At 32.6% G+C, this 26,421-nt stretch overlaps 1 protein-coding gene and 1 long non-coding RNA gene across 4 annotated transcripts; one reads left to right on the forward strand and one right to left on the reverse strand.

Annotated features, from left to right (window-relative positions):
- The first annotated feature begins 44 nt into the window (after positions 1–44).
- LOC130654349 (uncharacterized) lies at positions 45–25,601 on the forward strand. Of its 3 annotated transcripts, XM_057456912.1 has the most exons (20): positions 45–87; positions 10,361–10,432; positions 11,153–11,183; positions 14,002–14,049; positions 14,171–14,317; positions 15,424–15,506; positions 15,630–15,738; positions 16,386–16,424; positions 17,605–17,646; positions 17,848–18,024; positions 18,378–18,425; positions 18,813–18,974; positions 19,297–19,382; positions 19,583–19,679; positions 20,713–20,751; positions 20,844–20,879; positions 21,242–21,568; positions 22,585–22,809; positions 23,076–23,419; positions 24,336–25,601. In XM_057456912.1, the coding sequence occupies exons 1-20, from the start codon at positions 79–81 to the stop codon at positions 24,621–24,623; spliced, it is 2,409 nt and encodes an 802-aa protein (XP_057312895.1). In that variant the 5' UTR covers positions 45–78; the 3' UTR covers positions 24,624–25,601. The 3 variants fall into 3 exon arrangements, with proteins under 3 accessions (XP_057312895.1, XP_057312893.1, XP_057312894.1); XM_057456910.1 differs by lacking the exons at positions 45–87; positions 10,361–10,432 and having other exon boundaries at positions 10,985–11,183; XM_057456911.1 differs by lacking the exons at positions 45–87; positions 10,361–10,432 and having other exon boundaries at positions 10,985–11,183; positions 17,611–17,646.
- LOC130654353 (uncharacterized) lies at positions 14,150–19,643 on the reverse strand. Its single transcript, XR_008984402.1, has 3 exons — positions 19,556–19,643; positions 15,146–15,196; positions 14,150–14,607 (listed from the first exon to the last, which is right to left on the reverse strand). It is a non-coding gene; the product is annotated as an uncharacterized LOC130654353 (long non-coding RNA).
- Positions 25,602–26,421: the final 820 nt, after the last annotated feature.

Raw genomic sequence — 26,421 nt, forward strand, 5'->3', positions numbered from 1 at the left:
CCTAAACATAATTCTTGAAAATTTATATAGTCGTGAAATGGATTAGCCTGGATTAGTGGAAATTGAATACTCTGTAGCATGAACTTGGTTAGTGGATTTTTTTATTTTTTTTTATGTCTACGTAGAAAACGTATTTCTGTATGAATTTTATATAATATACACTGCAAATATAATGTTGAAATAGATCTGCAGGGAAATGAACATATAATTAGATCCAAAAATATTACAATGCGGTACATTTTTTCCCTCTTATTTAGGATGCGCCCCAGATGTTTCTTAAACTTCGATGTAATAAAGCCTTAGTAGTAATTTAAATGTTCCTTGACCAGCACCTTATCAGTTTATAAATTCAATTTTCCGATTTTTTTCAAAGATTGTACAGTTAAGTGCGGTGTCTGAGACCCGTGATTCCTACAAAGCTGAATAGCCCGTGGAAAAAAGTCCTGCTTCCCTAACCACATTTCCGTCTTAAGATTAAGCGTATTCTTAAATTTTTTCTCGTCAGGAAAATTAGGAAAACCAACAAAGTCAAAATAAGCAGTATTCCTGTAAAAAAGGCCCTGGAGGAGGCTGGTTTTTATTTAAAACCGTGATTGGTTGAGACCTTTCACCTAATTATGCGAAAGACAATGCGTCAGGTTGGTCCAAAATATCGGCGTTTAAACTAAGTGTAACCAAGCTGATGCAATAGCTTGGTTACACTGTTCTGATTACTGAGGAAAAAAATACTTTTGGCACGAGTCTGATGGTAATTACCTAAGCAATTCTTAACTGTGAATGTACAAAAAGCTAGTTAGCTATGTATAATATGCTTCTATCAAATTAGCCAGTAGATATAGTGGCAGTGTATACCCCAGGTGTAGTAAAACAACAGTGTTCATGTTTTTTTATAAGCATGACATTTATAAGCATCCGTAGGCTTAAATTTGGTCATTTTTCAAGCATATGACATTTTTTTGAAATAAGCATATTTTGCGCTTGACCATGTGTTTTTTATAAGCATTCTCCAATAAATCTTTTTGCCATTAAGCATAACATGAGCAAATTTGAGCCTGAAAAAGCACTTTTATAGGCACCTTTATCCTCATTTGGAAATTTCAATTGATTATTAAAAAATGTAGTGCATTTTGGTATGTCATTGTTTTTTAGACAAAGTAAATTTTCAGAAATACCAAAAATGTTATTCGCAGATAGCGGACAGGACAAGTGTACTTTTCATACTACGTTTGATTAATCTACTGTACTTGAATTTGGGAGAGTTTCTATATTTGTTAATATTAGATATCATCATCAATTGAAGTTGCTGTAGCAGCCATTTACATAAATATGAATGCACTTTCTGTGGCCTTTTTTGTTAAAGTCAAAACGTGCGTTAACTAATATAAAGAGAAAGATATCGACTTCCAACTGGTCATAGGGTCCCTTAAGACGCGATGGAATTGGCATACAAAGTTATTTTTTATTCGACATACTGGCCGAGTTTTAGAAAGATTTTTTAACAAAATTAAGAATTCTGAATATAGTAATAACTTTTTTTTAAAAAAATAATTCTCTTAAAGAGTACACGCACTTATGGCATACCCGTGACTTAAGCCTTAACACAGTTTAACGCGCCCAATGAGTTTTCGAACACCCGCCGTGCTAAGAAGTTGATATTCACGCCAGTGAGTTTAGTGAGTTAAATAATCTTCCATCATGGATCCAACAACCAAAAGCAGTTCAGACAAACAGGGTTTTACTTATTTTACTTTTTTTATTGATTTTTTAAAAGAAAGAAGAAACGCAAAAGAGAAGAAAGAAACAATGTGTGTTAGGTCGATAATTGTTTTAAAAAAATGCGTGTGTTCGGCAAACAATCCTTTTTAAGGTAATATATAATAAACAGCGGCATTTTTCGAAGGATTTCGGGAAACGATGGAATATGTCACATGTCATTGATGGAAAACACATTCGAATTTATTTTAAACCGGAAGCGGAACATTTGTTGCATAATTATAAAGTGTATTATAGTCCAATCTCAATGGCAATCTGTGATGCGATTTATTGATTCACGCTTATAGATATTGGTGACTAGGGTAGAAATAACGATAGTGGAAGTCTTGCCAGAAGTATAGTGGGTCGTCAGTTTGAAGATGATAAAACGAACCCTTCTAATCCAATTTCTCTACAAGGTCATTATGATCCTTTATTCTACTTTCTATTAGACGACGAAATTTCATAGCCATTTTCACGTAGGGAATTGGACGGCAAATTCGTTGACGAAATGTATCTGACCATGAGCAGTTTTATTTATTTTTAGCAGCAAAATATTTTAACCAATCAGAATACAATATGCAGTGTTTATTCTTGGACAAAATCGTTACTGGAATGAATTCAAAATAACTACTTAGATTCAGTATTTGAAATTCTCCACTGTTTTTTGTTTCATGTGAAAATCGAAAAAATATTTTGCAGTTAATTCACCGCCGAATTCGCCATTCACAATTCGATCTGTGACATATACAAAAAGATTTACCAAGAATGCCTAGCTAATAACTAATTTGTGAAGAATAGATTTTTGCTTTGTTTGAGTATAAACAGGACACCGGCAATATTTGACCCAAGAAGAACCTACAACTCCTAAATCTGTTCAGCTAGCTACCCACACTTTTCAACAGCTATAACAAGTTTATAGTAAAATTGTGTTTAGCAGGAGCTATACACTTTTCATACATTTCATAAACATCCATACTGCGTACTCTACACACTTCGCGTATTCTGTTAATTACACTAGCTACTTAAGCCTGATTCACACTTACTTGCGTTTGTGCTGCGTCTGTGTTGCGTCTCCGTCAATCTTGTGCACTGTGTGAACATGAATGAAGTAACGACGACGCAAAGCGACGCAACTATGCAAGAATATTAAATTTTTTGGTATCTTGGGTCGTTGCATTGCTCTTGATTCACTTCTGCGGCATATTATTATAATGTGAACACAAAAACGTAATGCGCGCAAGAAACGCAAAGATATTTTTAGAATAATTGAAAAAAAAATATTTTACTGAGAGAAGTGAATAAAGTCAAAATTATCGCAACTGAAAAAGAGCAAACATTGAGTGAAGCAGTTAGAAAATACCCCGATTTAAATTATAAACAAGACAAAAGTTTAAAAACAAAAACAGGAAAAAACTTGCTTGGGAGGGTGTAGCCAAAAAAGCAAACTTGTTAGCATATAAGATTTCTGTAAAAAATTCAATGTTGAATCTTTTATATTGATTTATGTAAAGTACAAAGCATATTCCAATAATGTTGATGTACTTTTTTTAAGCCATTAACGCTGAAAAATCGTTCCAAAATATAAGAAACAGATATTGGAGAGAAATAAAAAATAAAAAAATCAGTGCTTCTTCACCATCCATAATGCTTAAGTTCTTTGTGTAAGTGTGAACGGCTTGCGTTCTCCTAAATAATCTGCTACTGTGCATTCGTACTTCACGACGCAGACGCAGACGCAGACGCAAGTAAGTGTGAATCAGGCTTTAGCGCATAACTTTGTATGAATTTTTTATGAATTCTAGCTCAGTATCCAAGAAAATAATCTTACGTTGTCAGATACCTCTAATATATTGAAACTTTTTGTTATATTTCTTATCGACTTAACCGATATATGTTGTTTTCTTTATATTGTATTTTATTTTCTTCACTTGTTGTTTAGGCGTCACCCACATAATAAAAAAGAGCAAAGCTTACATAAACGCCAACGCTCTTAACCTCGTCCCCAAGAACTTGTTAGGCTTTTAAATTTTATGTATTAAAAAGCCTAACAAGTCGTAAGGACAAGATTGAAACGCTCTGTGTTCACATAGATAGCAGTCATATCATATCATCATATCAAGGATTTATAATTTCAATCTTGTGTGTTTTCGCATTCACCTGTTCTTATGCGAAATGTGAAAAATCAAATATTTATAAAAAGAAATAAGGAAAGATAAAACGATCGTTGTTCTATTGGTAATGGCGCTGCGTTATCTCTTGTCATTGAAATTTTTTGACAATAAAAAACAAAAACAATTGAAACAATAAATAATACAAAAAATGAGAGATTAGACCAATCGCAGACAGCAGTTTTTAGGTCTAAAATGTTTACTGATACTACTATCTTATGCTTGTCGCAATATTAGGAATAAATGTCGAAGCCTATTTGAACATTTCCCCTTATATGAACATAACGGTGGACACATATTGGCTAAACACTCCCCTGTAGGGTACAACAAAGTGATAAAAATTCTTTAACAATAAAACTTTTTACTTTAGATAAACTATATAATAACAGGCAACTTTTCCTAAATGCACCTACCTACCGAAAATAATCTTTTGTTGGGAAGAACATTTTGCGTGAAAAAAAATTCGCGTAAGGAAAGTTTCACGGATTCAAGAGTTTCATATACTTCGGCCGAAATAAACTTTAGCGGTTGACCAACTTCAGCGCGTTTTACGGAAAAGATTTTGGTGAAAACGAAGTTTAAATTACCGCGAAATTTTCTTTTCCTTTAAAGTTTTTTCCCCGAAAGTAAAACAAGCTATCTGCTGTACAAATACGTATTTATAGTTATCGGCCTAACGTGCTACAATACACGCTTATCTGGTTAACTGCCTAGTTGTCTGCTGAAAAAATATTTGTATACAGTTAGCTAGCTACCTAGAAACTTTGGAACTAAACATTTAGTTCTTAAAACTCATTTACCCTGTTCCTTATGCACAGTTATTTAACACTGATAGTGCAATTTTTACCATTTTTTTGTTTTCGCGTAAATAAATCCCTTTATAGATTTTTTTTCTTTATCTGAAGTCTGTTTACACCACGTTGCCAATTTTATTTATGATATCAAGTTATTATGCACATCGTTTAGAAAGAGATTTTCGCTGGTGACGTCAACCTACTGCAAATTTCCTGGATGTATATCGCATAACACCTTTTACTCCAGGTACCACTCCAACTCCCGATCTTGTCTTAATAAATTTAGCTTAAAAAGGCTGTTAGCTAAAATAAGCTGAAGTCTCTAGTGCCAAAAAACCTTTTACAAAAACTCTAATGAGATAGAATTAAACATCGTTATACATCTTTAACACGTAAAATTAGGAAAGCATAAAAACCGGAAGTTGGCAAAAAACTTGGCTGTCACAAGTCCTATGCCTACTATGGACTTGTTGCTCCAATGTAGTGTGATTGTCGATTTCAGACTTTCTGAAAAAAAATTGCATCTGCTTTCGGCATTAACAACCCAGAAATTGACTTTCAGTCTTTTGTTAGCTATTTCTAAGTGGTCCTAAATGCACTTAAAGGGATTCTGTCTGAAGTTACCGCGTAATTCTATTTATGTGGATGGACATATAAAAGGAATGCAACACAAATAACCACTTTGGAAAATTACTATGTGGGTGGCGTTATAAAGTAGAAAGGAATTAGCTCAACACTTTCGACTGCCATTTTCAAGTACACAAGTCATATAATATGTTTAAATATAGCTACAATAATCACCCTTAGGATATATACTTGACCTAAGGGGGATTATCTGAATAAATAATCAATTATCAATTATCTGAAAATAGAAATAATAGAAGCGATATTTCTATTGAGAATTGGCTTGTAACTTACATGGACCATATGAACCACCATATGAACAGTAAGAACAGTAAGAAGTTCTTCTTAGCTGTATAATTTCTTTTCTTAGAATACCAACCTATAACTTCTCAAACTGTAATAGACAAACACGTCTCTGCTGGCCATTCATGTTTTCTAATTTTTAAGCAAAGGTTTTATTAATGAACGAAACTAAACCCGCCATTACCTTTATTAATAGTGCCCAAAATAAACGTTCACTTGAAAAAAAGTGCTTAAAACCATTTCAGTGGAAAAAAATTTTTTTTCGACGAAACTTATACTTTTGGAATTACGTCATAAAAGTTTTTTCGTATTTTATCTAATACATTTTATTTTTACTTTTTACTGGTATATTTTATAAACCATCTTCTGTAAAAGAAAGTTCAAATGAGTTTAATACTTCTCTCATCTCATAATAAAATAAATTGATAAAGAGTAAGGGGAGGGGTTGATTACACAGTATTCTAGAGTATCTGCTTATTCGTGAAGCATTTTGGTTGTTAATGTTGTCTAACAAGAAAAAGAAAAAAATCTTAGTCGGCGGAAAATAAGGTCGGTAAAGTAAAATAGTTTGGTCGGTAAAAAAAAAATTGTCATTATGCCGAAATTTGATCAATTTTTAACAACCTTTATGCCGATAATGTTATAATTTTTTAAAAGCATATTTCTTTAAAATAATGTAGTTGCTTTAATTGTACCGAAATAACTTTTTAGAATTGAACATTTTGTACTGTTTAGAATTTTTATCTGTTTGAAAAACGTGGTGGTCCACTTCTACAACATAACAACCATTGTTTTTTACTGTAAATAAATACAACGCGCTGAAAGTTCTAGGCCACTGAAGTGCATATTCAAGAACACTTGCGAAATGTTCAACTAGTACTTCGAAAAATTAACATTACATCACACAAAGTGCCTATGAATTTTATTAAGTTACTTAACAGTAAGATAAACTATTTGCTGGATAAATTCTGCGGTTAAGTGTCATTAAAAATAGTTTACAGAGTTTATTTTTGCGGATTTAATGTTCATGGACGGATTTACTATATTTATTTTTCTAAAGCATAATTTAATCCGCAATTTTACAATTTAAAATCTAAAAATCCTTGTAAACATACACTTTAGATTTTGCGTTTAAATACGAAAAATACCTATTAATACAATCATGCGAAACCTGAAACTCTCCTATGTCCACTTCTTTGACATGCGGTATAAAAAGGTTTCACATGAACACGAGATAAACCTCGTTTCACCTAATGGTGTTGTAAAAAATGGAATGCCTTTTATGTGCAGACAGACAGACGTATACGGGTATTATAATATAGACTAGTCGTTAGCCCGTGGAAAAATCCACGGGGTCGCCCGTCCTTTAAATTAACCCGTTGCAACAAAGTGGACAGAAATATATCGCATTTGGTATTTGTGCGAATTTTAAAAATTTCGTGTTTCCGTTACGGGGCGCGGCTCTCGCGGACACACAGACAGACAGACGACTATTATTATCAAAGAGATGAAATGAAGAATACTAATATCTCATGAATAGTAAATAGATAAAGATAGTCAGTAGCCCGTGAATAAATTCACGGATTCGCCCAACCTTTTTATTTCCTCCTTCCTAGAAATTCGCCGCATTAACGAATGTGCGAGATATTCAAAGTCTCGATAACTCGGACTTTCTTGAAAAGTTCGACTTATCAAGATTTTATTAAAAATTTTTGATGAAAATAATAAATGCATTAGAAAACTTTTGCCTTTCACGATACTTTTATAATCATACGCAATTGTATTTTAAGTCTCTCTTCTTTGCGTGACGCCATGCTGAACACTTCTCAGGAAATCGTGTGACAATTCGATTTTTGGTTAGCATTATTTGACATGCGGTTTTAAGAATGTCTAATCGGCCCAGAAGAATTGTACGATCTGCTGAATGTCCGAGATATCCAGGGTACGGCTTAAGCGGAGTATTTTGGCTTCATTAGGGTCGTAACATACAAGAAGGACAATAAATCAGCATGACTAATCGAATTAACCAGGGTACGATAAAACGGGATTCTACTATGGTTACTTTTCTCACGTTCTCTGCTTTGTCCCCGATTTTGAATAAACCACGGTTTTTGATTGGAATAAACTAAAAACATCCACTGCGACTAGAGAAGCAGATGAAATAGATCGAAAATCGTAGTCTCAGCGAATATACGACGCTACTATGCTACGAGGAAGACGAAATACGAAAACAATACCTTAAGTTGAAATAAGACATATAATAGTGAACTTTTTTGCTGTTAAATTTTATACATTGTCCACAGAGGTTTGGACGAAATATCTGTAAATAAAAATGTCAATCTAACTTCTCGTTATGATTTACTGCAAACCCTTAAGAATAGTCATATTCGTTTTACATCCATTCTTTTTGACTGTTTCTTATTATTTGAAATGCTTAGAAGTTTTTGATTTTAAATAAATTAAAATTTTTAGGAGAAATGCCACCATGCACTTAACCTTCTAACTACACTGTTCGTGAAGAAATTTATGGCATTTCTAATACGCGGATATTTGCAGGCACTTTGTGTAACGAAAGGATCATTTTTTAAAAGTGCTACTTGAAGATTAGAAAAGTGCACTTGTAACTACTTCAGTTGTTTTTAGCTGAAAAAGTAAAATGTATTACATGTGTTACATAATGCATAATGCGGGTGCGACGGGTAAAAATAAAGGACGGGCGAACCCGTGGATATTTCCACAGGCAACGACTATCTCTTTAATAATAGCCGGAATTGTTACGGAAACACGAAATGCGATATATAAAGGACGGGCGACCCCGTGGATGTTTTCATGGGTTAACGACTAGTTCCCTTTAATAATAGCCGCTGTCTGTTTGTCGGTAATATGGTATCCAGAGCAGCGACAGCTTATTTAATGTTGCCGCGAAGTCATTAAATAACCGGACGTTTGATTTATTTCACTTTATTATATTTTATTGTATTTTATTTAATACTTAATACAATATGATTAAATATTTTATAAGAAAAATACCTATTGAAGAACAACAAACAAAGATTAAAAGCAGTAAAATTCAACTACGTTATTTTAATTAAGAACCCAAGTGCGTAAATTTTGCATTTTTTAGGAATAATGTGCGTAGCGTATCTTTTATTGCGCATACAATCCGATGTCCTATTTGCAAACCTAAATTCCGCGTTATTTTTTGCCGCAACCATTATCTTTCCTTCGGTGACTCTTTCCGGCGCTGAAAATCACCAAAAACAATAGTAAACCTTTCTAATGCTCATATAATGCATGTCTTCTACAGCAACAACGCGTTAACTTCTCGTTCCGTTGCACTTAAAATTGTAATACTTTCCATAATATTATCAAGTAAACGAAAATCTTGATTTGCCTTACTTTCTCCAAGTGTTGTAAGAAATGTGGGACAAGGAGCCATCATCTCAATTATTCTTACAGGTCATAATAGATAAGTAAAGAATGAGGCCAAATGTAAATATCCTATTCTTAATAAGGAAATTGGCATTTTTAATTCCACTAATAATTTATTCGAAAGTGAGGTCCTGAAAAATTGGATGACATGGCATTATACTTCAGAATAAACTTTTTGTGAATTTCCATGCCACTGCCTACACGAAAATTCTGAACACTTCCACTACGTAAGTTTCATAAAAATTGGAAGAACCCATTTTAATTTATTTTTTAAACCCTAGTTTCTGTTTCTGCAACAATTTGAGTTTTGAATCCAATGTTTAATGTTTTCACCAAGTTAACTACAACAACGTAATGGTAACTAAACAATAAAAAACAGAAGGCCAAGAAAAATAATATTTCGAAGCAGAAACTGAACGAAAGGGTCGCCCACAAAAAAATTTATCACAGTTTGCTTTAATATGATTAGAAAAATCTCTATTCCATGGGACTTTCTCGCTTTTCCCTGAATTTTAGAAAGTTTTCCCAGTTTTCCATGAGTTTTTAGAACGTTTTGACAAGTTTGTTTTTCAGTTTTCCTAACATTTGTTGGAACCCTACATCAAGTTTTGTTTGTTTTAAAATTCCATTCTCACGTTCACATAAAAGCTTTGATAGTTAAACGTCACACTCATGGTTTTGTGGCAAGCCATACTTATTTTTAAATTTAAAAATTTATTTATTTACCTTGATATTTGCAATTAAAATTCTATAACGTAATTTTTTCTGAATTTTCCTGAAATTAACCGGTACTTTTTCTGATTTGAATCTATGCTTTTCCATAGAGGAGTAAATGTGAACAATTTTCGTCCATGGTCAACCATGGTAACTAATCAATATGTCAGGCATGACTTACCCCATCATTATTCAAGTTGATTGGTTAACAATGAAACGCGCAATTCTGCTCTCTGTAAATTCCTTTTATTTTATTTCGAAGTAAATTTTACAAATTCTTCTGAAGCTCGCTTTAAACGCCATTTTGTGTAAAAACTCCCCGTTGTGACCCAGCTGCAAAAATGTCTAGATAGGCATCGGAAAAATTGATTGTACTTAGGCACTTTAAATCATGTTGGCGTGAAATTATAAGGTCGACAAAAATAGAATTTATGACGCCACACGTAATATCGATTTATTACGTCAAGATCCAAATCAAAATAAGCGGTAGAAGCAAGTTATTTGTGTTTTAAAAGTCGTTTCAACTTCACAAGGATGGATGCTAAGTGATGTGCATGCTTTTATTTATAGGGAAGAAATGTAGATATGCCAGCAAGTTTTATGCTCTTTTTCATGGCATGTTTTCATTCTTCGATGCAACAGGTAAGAGTTTAATTAGCAATAATATCGATCAGTTTGATCTATATAATGGTTTTTACTAAAAAATGAATGCTGTTTAATAACAGTATTAACAGTATTAGCAGTAAAAATGTTAAAACCATTTTAACCTTTCTGCTATCGGAGAGAAAACTGTTTGGCAGGATAAAAGAATAATTTAGAAAATAAACATTGACATTGTTTGTTTGTTTGTTTGTTTGGCGTATTCCTTCCTCGAATTAAAACGACTTTTACCAGGTATTTCCACCCAAGAAAGAGATGAACGAAACAGATAGTTACATTTTTGTGCTTAAAAATCTTTTTCTCAAGTGAATTCCTATATGCAGGGCCCACTTAGTACTGGACTCCACAATTTTAGGAAGATGTCCCTTTTATGGAGACAAGCATGACCTAAAAAAGTGTGCACTTCATGAAGTGTCTGCTTTATAATGGTGTACTCTTTGAAAAGATTGCACTGTAAAAGTTTCTCGAGAATAAAACAAATCAAGATATCCATCACATTAAGGTGACTGCTGTACAAGATGTCCCCTTTAAGGAGGTTCCATGGGATTAAAAATTTTAGTTTGGAACTGTACTATGTTACTAAAACATTTTTTGAAGTAAATAATCTCATTAATGGCAAGTTTAAGGCCTAGGGTTATCCGATTAGCTTTCGATCTGCTTTTCTCAGTTCTATATCTTTTTCTTTCTTTATTTTTTGTGCAGGTAATCACTGAAGGTCAAAGTAAGGAACAAGGTAATTTTTTTTTGTTTTTATTTACACTGCTCGTTTAGATTAATTGCGTCATTACGAGTAATTACAAATAATTGGACTCATTAATTCATTAAGAAATGTTATGAAAAGTAAACAAACTGGACACTTTTGTCGTTCGGTATTTCATCTGTTCTTAGTGATACAAAAACAGAATGTTTTGTGCTTTGATTTATGGGTGACGGACACTTTAAATTTCCTTAGTTGTTTTGTCTTGATCCAGAATCTTTGGCAGTGCTAATTTGCTGTTTTTCAGCATGATCCGCTGTGTAGCCATGTATTTTAAAAAGCGCGACTTAAACGCTGCTGACTTGCCGTTCTAATTGTAAAATTGCAGATTTCTCAGTCTTCCTATTACAGTGCATTGGGCAGATGATAATTGTTATACTGTGTAGTTATAGATTTTCGGATACTGTCTTCGCTAAGTGATACAACAACTGAATTTCCTATACTAACAAAAAGTATTGGACGATATAGTAATATACACTTTCTGAACGGAGTACCAAAAATCTCAAAAATTTCAGCCCGAAAAAATACTTTAGAGATATTAAAGATGTTGCTTAATCCCGCGCTATTAAGGTATTTATTTGCTTTTATATTCTTATACAGTAGCTATTGTGTTTTTCAAACATACGCCAGATATTTCTTGGTCTTGTCTATTTATGAAATTTTGTGTTTTGGGCGAAAAGTTAGAGAATATTATTTATGCCCACATCCTTGTCCTTGTTGTCATCGGGGTTGATGCTTAATTGACGCTTCGATTCAGATTTAAAAAGTATTCTTTTTGTTTTTGTTCGATAAGATTCCTTCTGATTACTGCACAAAAATGATTAAAATTACTATAAAATGTCGAGTATGTCGGGCTAAAAGCTTTTACGTATCATTGCAGACAGGTAATGAAATAAGTTAATCAGATTTTATCCCCGCAAAATTAACTCGGCGTCTTTATTCATAGTTTCCCTATTTTAAGATACTTAACCATGTTGGATCATTTCACTTTATTACAAATATCAATTAAGCTGCCAAGTTTTGCATTAAATTTTAAAAACAATGCTACGTAAGCACGAAACACTGACGGTATTTCAGCACGGATTAATTTTGAATTATATGTAGTACAATTAAGATTTGACACGCCGGAACATTATAAGAGTTTTAAAATGATATCTAATTAAGCGCGGGTATTTCAATTGTACATTACTACAACTTTCTATATCCTTCGTATTTTGTTTACATCACGAACAAAAAATAAAAGAGTTGACTAGCTACTTTTGTCCCACTGTATTTTTCCCATTTTTCTTCTTTTTTTTCTTACCCGTAGTTCCTTGGTAGTATTTTTCCGTAATTTTTTTTTAAATTTTTTTCCTTAGTTATTTTGGACAACAATTTTCTGTGTTGTATAAAACAAATTTATTTTAGATGAATGTAGTGAAGCCTTTTTAATGCGGGTGTTGCTTTGAAGTGGTTTGAGTTAAAATTCTAAATCTCTTTAATAATAGCCGTCGTCTGTCTGTGTGTCTGCGAAAGCGGCGTCCCGTAACGGAAACACGACATTTTTAAAATGCGCACGAATATCAAATGCGATATATTTCTATCCACTTTGTTGCGACGGGTAAATTTAAAGGACGAGTGAACGTGACGGGCGACCCCGTGGGTTTTTCACGGGTTAACGATTAGTCTTTATAATAATAGTCGTATTTTGTTTGTCTGTCTGCGAAAAAAACATCGCGCTACGGAAACACGAAATGCAATATAAAAGGAAGGGCGACTCTGTGGAATGTTCCACGGGTTAACGACTGGTCTATATCATGATACCCGTATACGTCTGTCTGTCACGCAAAATAATACCGCAAGTAGCGAGACAGGCCACCGAATAGTATTCTAAATTGGATATAGACTGATTTCATGATTTAAATACGTACTGAGAATCTGAGACTTTTAGTTATCGCTTGACGGCTTAGTAAACAACAGTTGAAATTAAAGAGCAAGGGGGAGGAGAGGCAAATCAGCTCTCCCTCGCAAGTAAGAAGCCTAAATAGCGTAGCAGAAATCGACATATTAATCGTTTTATTTCAATGTTCTTAACCGTATATGCTTAATTTCCATTACAGTAATGGTAGCGTTTTCGGAATTGTTATTAGTTGTCAAAAAAAGAATCTAAAGGCATCGCCCAAAGCTATCGTTATACTCAATGAGTGCTGCGGTCAATAACGCCCTTACGGAGGTTAATTTTAGTAAAAAGTTTACACATGACCAGAATAAATTGTCCGCTTGATATTTTTATTTTTTAAGTTTGTCTGCTTTTGGCGCTGTAAGAGTTTCTTCAGACTACATCAAATTTCTGTCTTATGTTGGGTGTCCGCTTTAGAATATGCCCAATTTATGGGGGTCCTCAATTTCCTCTCGCCTGATTTTTTAAATCCCAATAAAATCAATTTTCTTATTCGTACTAATTTTTGCGTGCTTTAATTTTCGCACATCAAAAAACTCAATTTAACTCGTATTGGTTTTTGCGCTACATTAAAACAATAATATGTTTCCCGCATTAAAACGAACGTATTTGGCGTCACATCAAAACAATCGTGTTTCGCGCAATTTTAAAAGGAGCGTGTTTCGTCCAATATCAAAGCGAACGTGTTTCGCGTCATATCAAAACAAACGTGTTTCGCGCAATATTAAACGAACAAGTTTCGCGCAATATCAAATCAATTGTGTTTTCGGCAATATTAAAACGAACGTGTTTCGCGTCATTTCAAAACGAATATGTTTCGCGGGTATTAATTTAATCCTATTTACGCATTTTTAGATCATCTCTGCAATAAAGACTTATTTTTCCAATTCTTTGTAATTAAAGGTAAGAATTTTCAATTTTTGCATTGTCTTTTGATTTTAGAGTCAATAAACTGATTAAAAACTGTGATGTTATTTTTGTGCTGTAACCTATGTAACCTTTGTAAGATTTATTTCATCTTTAGACAAAAATTTTGAGATCAGTGGCATGAAAAAGTGTTCTCTAAACGATAGATGTCATTTACAAAATATACAATATCGCTTAGCTGAACATGGAGGCGATTATTATTTCGTTATCCAGGCGTCGAATCTGACTGTTCAGAACGGTTCAGGTAGGCAAGGGACATGTTTTCTCTATGACCTTTCCAGATTTTAGTCAGCTAACCGGAGCTTAAGTAGTAACTTGTTTGCGAAACCCACATCCGAAAATAAAAAAAACACATCCCTTTTCAATATACCTGCCGCTTAATATAAATATTGAATAATTTGAAGAATCTTTTTCTTAACCATGGATTTTGCTCAACACTTATTTATAAACGACGCTAGATAACTCACACGTTCATCTTAAAGTCACTAATTTCTGAGTATAAAGCATTCCAGATTAGTCAAACCTTCAGTAACTCTAAAAATAAAAGAAAGCATTGTAGAACTTGTGATGTTATTAACTGAAGTCATAGTGAATACGACCCTGATGTTTGAGACAGCTGAACTTCTGAGAAACCTTACAAGTGAGTACTTATGATGTTGCTAGTTCATTAACAATCAACATCATAGCTTCATAGTTGAAGGCTGCTTTGATAGCATTAAGTCCCAAGGTATATGTGCCACATAAAAATAAAATATCAAACACTGTACCAAAAAGATTCAAGTCGTTGTTCAAAATGAATTCAATTTTGTATGGCACAGAATTTTTTATTGAAACACTGCTTAATGTGGATCTTATCAACTTTGTCGACAAATTACAAAAAGGCGCCAGCTGGTCATTTTATTTGGTGCTGTATCTTATATTATAAGTTTGTTTACAAAACTCACATTCAAGTGTTATTACGTTTATGTTTCAATAGCAGAATACTTAAATTTAGATATTTAACCAGACTTTAAAATTTAGTTTGTTCTCCATTTCTATCCTCCTAGTTTAAAAACTATCTAAACCTACCAACCTCGTCCCCAGGGATCTTATTTCTTTATGACATCCAGGACGGCGCTCCGTGCTAAAAAGATATAACATACCCTGAAGTCAAAGTTGTGAACCTCCCTATTTTTTATAGTACATTCCGCATTTCAGGAAAATGTCAAGAAAAAGCGTAATGTTAAGCTGAAATTCTGAATAAGACTTAATTAACAGTTACTGTATATTTAGTTTAATGAAATGAGCAAGATAAATCAAATAAGTCAATGAAGTAGATGTATATATTCGTTAACTCTTCCTTTTTTTAAGAATGTTGGGGTTATTACCTGAAGATTATTTCGCGTAACGGAACAAAGTTTGAACATAAATATCTAAATTTCGACACACAAAAGGTTGGTTGTAATATCACCCCAATTTTTGCACTTAATAACTACGGTGAAATTTCATCGTTTTTCTTTCTTTTGGAATGTTGCAAGCTTGCAAAATAATGAGGTTTTAGCTTGTTTTGAATTTAGAAGGAAACGGAGTATCATACAAATTTCAAATCACAACCGACAGAATTTACTGTTTCCATTACATCCATACCATCTGGTCGTACAAAAAAAATCTTTATCAATGGAATAAGTACATTATTATTTAATTCTTTCTTTATTATAATTATTTTCGTCACTTAAACAATTTCACAAAATGAGTTACCATATTTCTAACTTAACGGATAAGGCTAAAATACTTTAATTTCTTTTGTTTTTGTGCTCCAGTTATCTTCCACGATATATTTTCGCGCCTTTAGGTTTCCGGCGACCCAGAACCTCGTATGTTCTCCAGGAATAAATATCAAGCTTAATTTTGTGTCAATGTACATGATAAAGATTAAAACGGTGTAAAACTCGCACTATTCCTTCCATACAATCTTAAAAATGATCGCCCACGTTCTTTTGTCTCCTCTTGAAGTTTTTTTTTAGATTATCACATTTTAAATTTTGCTTAATCTTCTGCGAGAGAAAATTTAAGTTGCACAAAAATTAAGGAAAATAAATTATGTTGGTTTAGCAACAACTAGACAGCTTTTAACTCCTGCAAAAGAACTTTCCAAAGTTATTATTTTCCAGAAAGCAATGACATCTTCCCTTCACTGAAGTTTGACTTTTCTTAAGAGCCAATAAACCCGATTGTAAAAGGAAATCGAAAGTGATTGTAATTATATTAATAGGTAAATTTTTCATAAACGTCAGTATTTGATTAATCCCTCTATCCCAATCCATTGCGTTTAGATAAATGTGAAGGCAAAATTGTAAGCCGAATTGAAACAGGTATGTTTTTTTGCAACAGAAGTTATATGACTTTTGAGAAAATACATGAAAATAAATATATATGAATACATATATACCGTACACTCTCAGTACAAAGAACTGTGAAACGAACCGAAGAAAAGTTCGTTATTGAGAGTTTTGAAATTTTTGCTTCCATTAATTGAAATCCTTTATTTTTAACCCTATAGAAATTTATAACGTTGAGTACATCACATTGCCTAAAGTAGAACTTTACTCGAGAACAATCTAAAATGAAAACAAATTGGAATCTAAGTAACATCTTTGAATTTTTGTTTACATTACACAATGCAACGTCTTCATAAACTTAACAAATTATCTTTTAGAGAGTAGTGGTTCTCTTGTTTCATTGCGTAAGCACTTCCTATAAGAAAATATATGGTTTGATATAACGAACCACCGAAATAGTGAACATCTCGATGAAGATATGTTCTGCAACATATTTCATTAAACACGATTTTTTTCTTCTTTTTCAAAAAATAAAACAATTATGCATTTATGCAAACCGACCAAATATTCCATCAAACATCAGAAAATGTTGATGTTTGATGAAATGTTTGATTGGTTTGCTCCTGCAATTTTTGTAGGGCTAAAAATACGGGATTTCAATTATTGGAGGCAAAATTCCCTTTTTTTTATTGTTTAGTAACTTTTGATAACAAACCTTTCTTCGGTTCCCTTCGCGGTTCGTTATACTGAGATTCTACTGTATATATGTTTTCGTTTAGCGAAAATAACCCTGTGGTTAAAGTTGCAGGTTCATAACACATAAACGTATCGCTTTTAGAAAACAAGTAGACACATTATCATTTTCTTTACGAAACCGGTGAATTTCCGACGAGAAAACAGCATAAACTCCATCAAAGAAGTATTTCTGTCCCGATCCAGCAAACATTTACTGTTAATTATTTAGTACGGGCCCTGACTTTTAAAGATTGTTTTTCCAAATTGAATATTTGTATCATTACTCATAACGATAATATATTTATTTTATAGCGTGTTTTATATATTTACTAGCTTATTCTTAGGATTTTCTAAAATACTGAGAAGTCAGTGCATGTAAAAACTAGCATAAAAAACAGAAAGTTCAAATCTATTACCAAAAGATAAAGTTAAGTTTCTTTAAAGCGAAGAGATAATTTGCTACAACACTTTTTTTAAGTTTTAGAGAAATCCAAAGACACTTTTGGCAATTGTTCAACGTGTAAGTATAATTTTAGATAAAAATTAAAGACAGCGTAATGTTTGCCCACAGGCAGCGTGACTGTCTCTTGCTTTAAATACTAGAATAACTAGAAAACTAAAGCGATAAGCGAAGAGAGCATGGATAAGTTTTATCATAGTTTTTAAAACATTATTTGAACATGCCAATGTCATAATCTTTAATAAATATTCTCTTTTGTAGTGTCTCTTTATCCTCAAAAGTTTCGTGTTGCTAGAGAAGTTTGTCAACTCAACCCAACAAATTTCTCAAGACAGTATCAAGATGTAGATAATATCATTATGTCTTTAAACAGAACATGTGATTTGTATCAAGCGCTTTCTCAACTCCACGTGCAGCACAAATACAATGAAAGTGCAGGTAAGCGACTCACAACTTTTTTCAGAGTTCAGTCATGGTTCATCTTTCTTTCTTCGTTTGAACTTTTCTGACATCAAGGTGCTAAAAGAACGCCCCTATCTACCGACTTTGATTTTTTTGCTAACCGAGTTAATTTAATTACGACACAATTTTTTTATAAAGAAAAAAGTATTTCCTGGGTTCGACCTGGATGTTACTTGTTAGCAGTTGAAAGTAGTTGTTATCTCTTTAAGAAAAATCGTGAAAAGAGACGATTAAAGACGAAAAGAAAATATTTCCTAAAAGTTTTTTAACATTCTTAAAAATATACATATACATAATGATTTATTTAATTTTCAGCAACTTTTTTTCAGGTTTCGTTTGCAGTAAAATATGGTTCATGAAGAAGTATGTGAATCAAGGTAATACATCATTCCATTGTGTAATAGGTTTGTTAGCTTTAATATGTGGTTAATTAAAACGACGATTTGTTAAAAAAATCATAAAATAGATTGAAAATAAATTGTCATTTATTCAATTGTTCTGGATTTATAATTAAATGCAACGTCCTCTGTAGCAAAAAAATTTTTTCTCTTTTTAAACATGCTTGTTTACGGTTAGTATATTTATGGTGGTACATCCCTAGTTACAAGAATGCCTGTATTAAAAAGTTGTGATACTCGCGCAATACGTAATTATTCATTATATTATGTTCTTACTAGTTCAATATAAATTTTATTGTTTAAGACTTGCAGGTAAGTACATTACGTATTATACATCAATGATACATATTATATTTAACATTGCAGGTAAACCATACAGTGTGACTAAACTCCAATACGACTACATCCGTTCAATATGCCAACGCACCTGCGATGAGGCTATTCTTACAGTATCATATACATCAGATAACAATAGTCGCTATGCATATATGATTGGTGCTACAGGATTGACTCATGAAAGAAATAGAGGTAATTTTAATACCAAAAGGATTAAATTTTTGACTTAGTCGGCTTTAAATTAACTAAAAAGCAGTCGATTCCGACAATGAGTAGTAATTTGTGCTGCTTTAGATTCTTGTCTTTTTAACTACTAGGGTATACAGTTCATTTCGCTTTAACTTGGTCTACTAAATTTTGCACGCTTATTTTTGAAATATAAGTTTTTGTTTAACTTTTTCAATGAAGGCCTTCATTGATTCTATTTTTTCTCCCTCCTTCCTCCCTCCTTCCTCCCTCCTCCCTCCTTCATTTTGAGATTCCCAGATTCATTTTGTATATTTTCTTTTTTCAGAATGCTGGGGATACTTACTGACAATAGAAGATTTAGACGGAAAAAAATCAAAAATTACTTATATAAATTTTGACAAAGAACAAAAAGTAGGCGAATAGTTAATATTTATAAGTCAGGAGATATTTTTATGATTTTAAAGACCTAAAGAAGTATTTCTTCTTGCATACAAGGTATCACTAACATACGTTAGTAATATTACTAAGTTTCTTCAAAAACATCTCTACACTTAGATAGATTATAGATAAACCATATATTTTACCTTTGAATGAAATGCTTTTTATTGCAGGAAATCTTTCTTATGCCTTTACCACTGCGTAACTATCACATCAAATTGTTGTCCATACCTGCTATGAAAGAACCGGGTGTTCAATTACCCTATCTAGGTAAACATTTTAGTATGTTTTAAAAGAAAATATTTAAGTCTGGATATAACGCTTTGCGCGTTATACCTACCTATTAGTATAAAAGACTGGTTGTAATGCCCGCGAAAATTTTTAAATCCATGTACAATTTTTTTTTACATTTGTTTAATTGTTATATGTTGTATATAGACTCTTACTAAATTAATGTATACTCTTTCGACACGTGGTTGAGGAGATGTTAAGGTGCAAAGTTTTTTTACTGACGTTCTTTCGCCTTCGGTTTCAAAATGGGTCAATGACATTAGTAATTATGATCAACTCCTATTACTTTGTCGTCAATGTTTTGTAAGTGACAGTACACTTTATAGGTAATGTTTCATAAACTTTACGAAAAAATTTTGTAAAATTCTTTGTGCAAAAGTTCTTGCGCATAAAGAAGCGAATTTTTATAGCGCGATCATACCCTCTCGAAGCTTTTCACACTATAATTATAGACTAAAGAAAAGTTTTTCTTTATGTTTTAATTGCAAAGACACAGAAGCAGTTTTTCTGAAATACAATATGACGGGATACACTGTTCTATCTTGGATGAAAAAGAGAGGTTGTGATTACTTTTTGAAAAGGTTTAACGGTTACACTTTTATTATCTTGCTTTTTCAACCAATCGTGTTTTTCCAACTAATTAACAAGTCAAAGAACAGTATGACCACAAACGGCTTTCCATTTAGGAACAATGTGCATTTTGGTTGGCCGATAAATATGCACTGCAGCACAATACTTTACCGACACTGGGGCTGTTACTCTAATTCTATACTCTATACTCACAAAATTATAGTAGCTTTGGTACGAATACTATACCATCCGTCTATCCCACTGACCATCACCTTTTTAAGAAAAAAAGAGATACTTCTTGCAATAACTTATTTCGTAAGTTATGTAGTACCCATGGTGCTCAATACGACATCAAGTTCTCCACACATACGTAGCATTGTGGTTGGAAGATAACAAAACAAGAAAGAATTTTAATAAAATATGTTATCACTTTTTTATTTAGATCAGTGTGAAAGAATAATAATGGCTAATACGCTGACCTGTAAGACTTTTGTCTCTTGTCTGCTAAATGGTTATAAAGATTTAACAAAAATCGGGACACGGTTTATTCCAACTTTAAATCATTCTTTTAAGGGTCCAGAAAACTGCGTTGCAACAAGGGCATAACAGGTAACATTTTAAGGAGTTAAAAAGGTGGATGTTACAATTTAAAGAAGATGAAACGCCGATAATAATGATCGTTTTATTTTATTTGTTAAATTTTATCTTCGATGCACTGGGACCCCTTAATCTGTTAATTTGAAAACAGGTCCAAATAACAATCTTCCCCCCTCCAACTAAAAGCCTAAAGCTATGCATCTGGATTTCATTTATTTTTCAACTAGAACAGTATATTAAATTTAATAAAATCTTTGCATGATCTGCAGTCATAAATCTACCATGATTTCTTTTACTTTGCGGAATTCAATTTAAAAATCCCAATTTTTGTAGTTAATATGAAGAGAAAATCATTAATGTTTTTGTTTATTTAGTTCCCATATTTGGATCTCTCTTAAAGACCTTTATTGCACCTATCTGTAAAAAATATCTGAAGAATACAGAAGAGGCTAAGAAGGAAGTTAACCGTTACTTAGAAAACAATAAAAAACCATGTTCGTTCATTTATGAACCGGGATGGGATGAAAAAACAACAATAACTACAACCACACTAGCTTTAGTTAGCACAACTGTCGCCATATTTATTTTGATTATATTTATTCTGGTTATTCGATATATAAGAAACCAAAGAAGAAGAAGAATCACATCGAATGAAGATAGTGCTCGTGATAATCTAGTGACTCTACAAGACTTTAATATAGGTAGGAATGTTTACTCATACACCAGACAGGATGCGACAAAAAACTTGCTGATGTATAACACGTTATGATATTCACATACACAACGATAGTACGCGTACTGAATTAATGCACGTGCAGAATCAATGGTCAGTACCTAGACAAACGACCGGACTTTTTATACATCGTCGATGATAACTGACAAATGTGTAACGCTCATGTTTTTGTCGTTTTTGTTGTTGTTGCTGTCTTGTCTTCTTACCTGTCATTTTTAATTCTGTTTATACTATAAACTATTTTAGTTCTGTTTAATAATATCGTTATTTATTGTTAATTTTATTATTGTCTTTCATATTTATTGCTTGTTTATTTTTGGCATTATTGTTCTTCTCTTTTTATACTGTTCTATTGTTCGTTGAGGTAGTTTTGTAAACTTTTTGTAGAATTTTCTAAGTACTTGTATATTTTTTATATAATTGTTTAACAGTGGTGTACATATATTTTAAAGTGACAGAAATGCGAGTTTTTGACATTGCGCCACCCTAATCTGGTAAAACCTACTCTTGCGAATCGACAATACCTTTTCAGAAGTCTCTTTCTTTTTCCATCCATCATAGTTTTATTAATTTGGATCAGATATTTGTGAATGTCATCGAGAGTGTTGATGTAATCTAAAATCAGCAAGAAAATAAGCATTAAATATGGTATTATTTTAAAGAGATAACAATATATAATAACTTTACAAATCCTATGGCAAAATGAATGAAAAATAAGGGGGCAAAGCTAAATAATTTTCAAAGTTGATAAATAAATTCTTTACATCCAAACAACGAGATTCTGCAAGGACAAGGACGAAACATGACAGGTCACACACATTGAAACAAGTACTGACTGGGTACAGAAACACGGTAAGTGTACCGACACTATATATTTTTGAGGACGAGTTTTTAAGCTACAAGACTCTGGTGTTGTGCGAAAATTATAAAATGAAAGTTTCTGTTTACATATTTCTATATAGCTTTTCGCCTTTTTAACATCAGATACAGACATCCCCTCTGTGATGATACTCAGCCGACCTGGTTGTGAATTGTTGGAAAGTCTTTTACGTGATCTGGCATGTATCCTGACATCCTACTGTGTCAAAGTAAAGTTGGCTTTACTTGATCAAAATGAGGTGGATGCAGAAGGCGGAATCTCATCTTATATGCAACGAAATCTGGACAGTTGTGATTACATTCTTATAATGTTTACAGAAAACACACAAGGTACACATTTTTTTTGTTTAAGATAGTTGCAACAGACTGATGTCGACTAGTGATATATTTGCCTAGTGTTCTCAGACTAGTTTATGACCTCATTACTATCGATAATTTTTCTTTTGTTGCTTCAAAATATTAAAAAGATTAAAGCCTGTGTTTATATAGTTGGTTCTGTTCGATACATTTAGCAGACAGAGTAGAGTTGAAATGCCTAGTTTCAAATTTTGCAATCAAGATTTAACCTTGACAGTATCCTTCCAATTTATTAACAGAAAAAGCTTTGCCGAAGCACAAACCCTATGAATTTGCCCTGCGAGTTATCAGTGGCTTGGCGTACCATAATAACAGTTGTTCCCGTTACATTCCAATGTATCTCACGAGCTACAACGAAGCTGTTCATTTGCTCCCATCTTTTCTAAACGCATCAACGAGTTTTGGCTATCGAATACCAAAAGATACCTACAAACTGATTTGCAGAATCTTTAATCTTGAGAGACTAACACAAACAAATGAGCGGCAAGCTAAGGATAACTATTTTATTGATCGAATGAAATCAACAGCAAAACTAATCGTTGATAGCCACCATGAAACATGCTGTTCCATCAATTGCACCAAGGTACGAACCAATTACTTTAATTTTTAACCCTATTACCCTATGGGCATTTTTGACCTTTGCAGGCGGGGGAGGGGAGGAAAGGGGGGAGGGGGGAGCATTGCAGCCTACCTCAGAATAGTTGTCGCGCATGACACTTGGTACAACGAAACTTTAACACTATATTATTTATTTTAAGGAAAAAAATTGGTTTCTGTTTTTTTTATTTAGCTTTATTCTTATATTAAATTATAATTATATATTTATATTTAACAAAACCATCCTGTACCAACAGATGCTAAAAGATGGTAAAAGATGGTAAACATTTCTAAACTTTAAAAATGAAAGTTTTTTGGATATGATTTCCAATGGCAACATTCACAGGCAAAAACAATTAGAAGTAACTTCTTCATTTTTATGAAAATATTGCTAAAAATATCTAATTCTAAAACATCTGTGAATTACATATATTCTGTATTTATGAAGAATACACTCTAAATAAGACTAAATAATAAATAAACAATAATTAAAACAAATACATTGTATGAAGTAGGATTTCAATTTAAAATATTAATTGAAAAATCTAATTATTTTTCAGATATCGATAACCCCTGTCAATGAAATATTACTCTAGGAAAACTATATCATATAAAATTTTAGAAAAAACTGCACAAAATCAGAACGTTTCAATCACCTGGTGGAACGTTAAAAAAAAGAGGAAAATGGGGGGGGATAATCCCTCACCCTCATAATGTCCCCGCCCTATCCCCATCGCCATAGCTAATAGGGTTAGGTGATCATATCACTGCATACTTACTGCTTTCAAAACTGTCTATTAAATTATAAGTCAGTGTTACTTACCATAATACAGCACTTATTCTTCATTTTAGACAACTCACCTAATTTGTGATAACCTAGCATATAATTTGCTCCGTTTTAGGGTCAACTCTATGACAGTGTGAGTAACTTGTCTTCCATATGGGCGTCCACGGCAAATTCAAAATACGGCTGTTCCCCGAGACATACAATCGACGAAAATACGCCGTCATTTAATATCTCAAACAACAACGAAATTTTAAACAACAATGGTGTCGTAAACTCGATGATTCAAACTTTTAATAATATTAGTCACAGTAATATATCGGTCACGCAAATAGTTAACAAACACATTAATTATCCAATGAAAACACACTTGCCATGCAAACGATCTTATTCTTCGGAAGATTAACTACTGTTGGATAAAACTTGTAAAATCCTCCGAGGATAAACGAAAGTAGTGTTTTGTAAGTTCACTGAAATGAACAATCTGCTTTGAGTAGATGTTCTTTTACGGTACCAATAAGAACTTGAATTGAAGAGGGTATGGTGTAATTTGTTTTTGCATTATAATTTAAACAACATTTTTTATGATTCGTTTTTGCTTTTATGGACTAAAATTCACAAAAGGCCTGTTTACATATGCATGCATTTCTTTTCTCTTTCTATCCTTTTCTTTTTTTTTCTATGTCAACTTCGAGTCCCACGACCTTCAAACAAAACTTGTGACTATGTTCAATCCGCGTAGAAAAGGATTCTTTTAAATCGTGCTTTAATGTTGTTAGCTAGCTACCTTTTACAACAATTATAATTTTTTATTATTAAATTAATTTTGTCGTTTTGTATTTTTTAAATAGCGTGGTTAAAGGATACTGGAAAGAAAATTTGAAATACTACAAAACTTATTTCTTTATTATTACAAGCTCGTGAGCTTGTATTAAAACGCAAATTTGTCCTACAAGAATGGAAATTTTTGCCTCTCTGAGCACCGACACGGGAGTAGTCGTGTGTTCGAATCTCATCTTGGTCACTATTTTTACTTTTTTTTTTCTTTTCACTATCTTGCCTGCGAGGGTGTGTTTCCAACTCGTAACTAACTAACCAAATGGTCAATCGCAACGTCACAGATTTAAACTTCGTAACTAAACTCTCTAAGTACTTGGAATTCATCTAAATGACATTTCAGGCCAAAATTGGTATTATTTTCGACAAAATTTGGCACAGTTAACAAAAAAATTATGATTGTGACATCATAATTTGGATTTTTCTCACCTAAATGTCATTTTAGGCCAAAATTTGTCTGAAAATTAAAATTACTTTATTTTCGACAAAGTTAAAGAAAAGTATGCCGAACATGATGGTGCTATCAAAGTTTTGCTTAATGTCATTTTAGGCCAAAGTTGGTCAAAAAATTAAAACTGCTTTATTTTCGAAAAAATATAGCACAGTTGACAAAAAAGTATGCTGAACATGATGGTGACATAAAAATTTTGATTTTTATCACCTAAATGCCATTATAGGCCAAAATTGGTCCAAAAATTAAAATTACTTTATTTTCGACAAAATTTGGCACAGTTAACAAAAAAAGTATGCTGAACATGATAGTGACATCAAAATGTTAATTTTTTTGTCAACTAAATGCCGTTTAAGACCATAAACGTTTCAACCGCGCAACTTTCAACCATGAATTATAGGCTGTATTTTTTGTTAGCAGAAATTGTAGAATTGGGTTGCATTTTCGATGTTTCATAGTTTGCATTTTTAATAGCGAGATTGCTTAAGCACCTCCTGCATCTTGTATATTGTTTAAAAAGATAAGTGTTGAAAAGATGCATTTAACTAACTGGTAAAGTAAAGGCGTTTCCACCAAAGTTTTCCAAAGTGAATGTAGGCAGAGTTAAGGTCTCCCCAAATGCCTGGAAAGTAGTCTGCAAAAAATAAGTAAGAGAAAAACGAAGACGCTACCCATATATAATTAATGACAAGAGTGAAATTCTTTTCGCTACGCTAATGACACGCCAACATAGTGAAATATGATTTCGGAAACACTCCGAAAAACGTAAATTTTTCGATTCCCTTCCTCTTATTTGTCTCCGCGTCATAAGCGTACAGGAGTGACAGTTCTGGTAATATATTTTTTTAACTAAAGCCATTTCCTTTTTTAAACAATTAACATCGTATATTATTTTCCTTTTTCTCACTGAGTGACT

This window comes from Hydractinia symbiolongicarpus, chromosome 8 (assembly GCF_029227915.1).
Source record: "Hydractinia symbiolongicarpus strain clone_291-10 chromosome 8, HSymV2.1, whole genome shotgun sequence".
Lineage (NCBI taxonomy): Eukaryota > Metazoa > Cnidaria > Hydrozoa > Anthoathecata > Hydractiniidae > Hydractinia > Hydractinia symbiolongicarpus.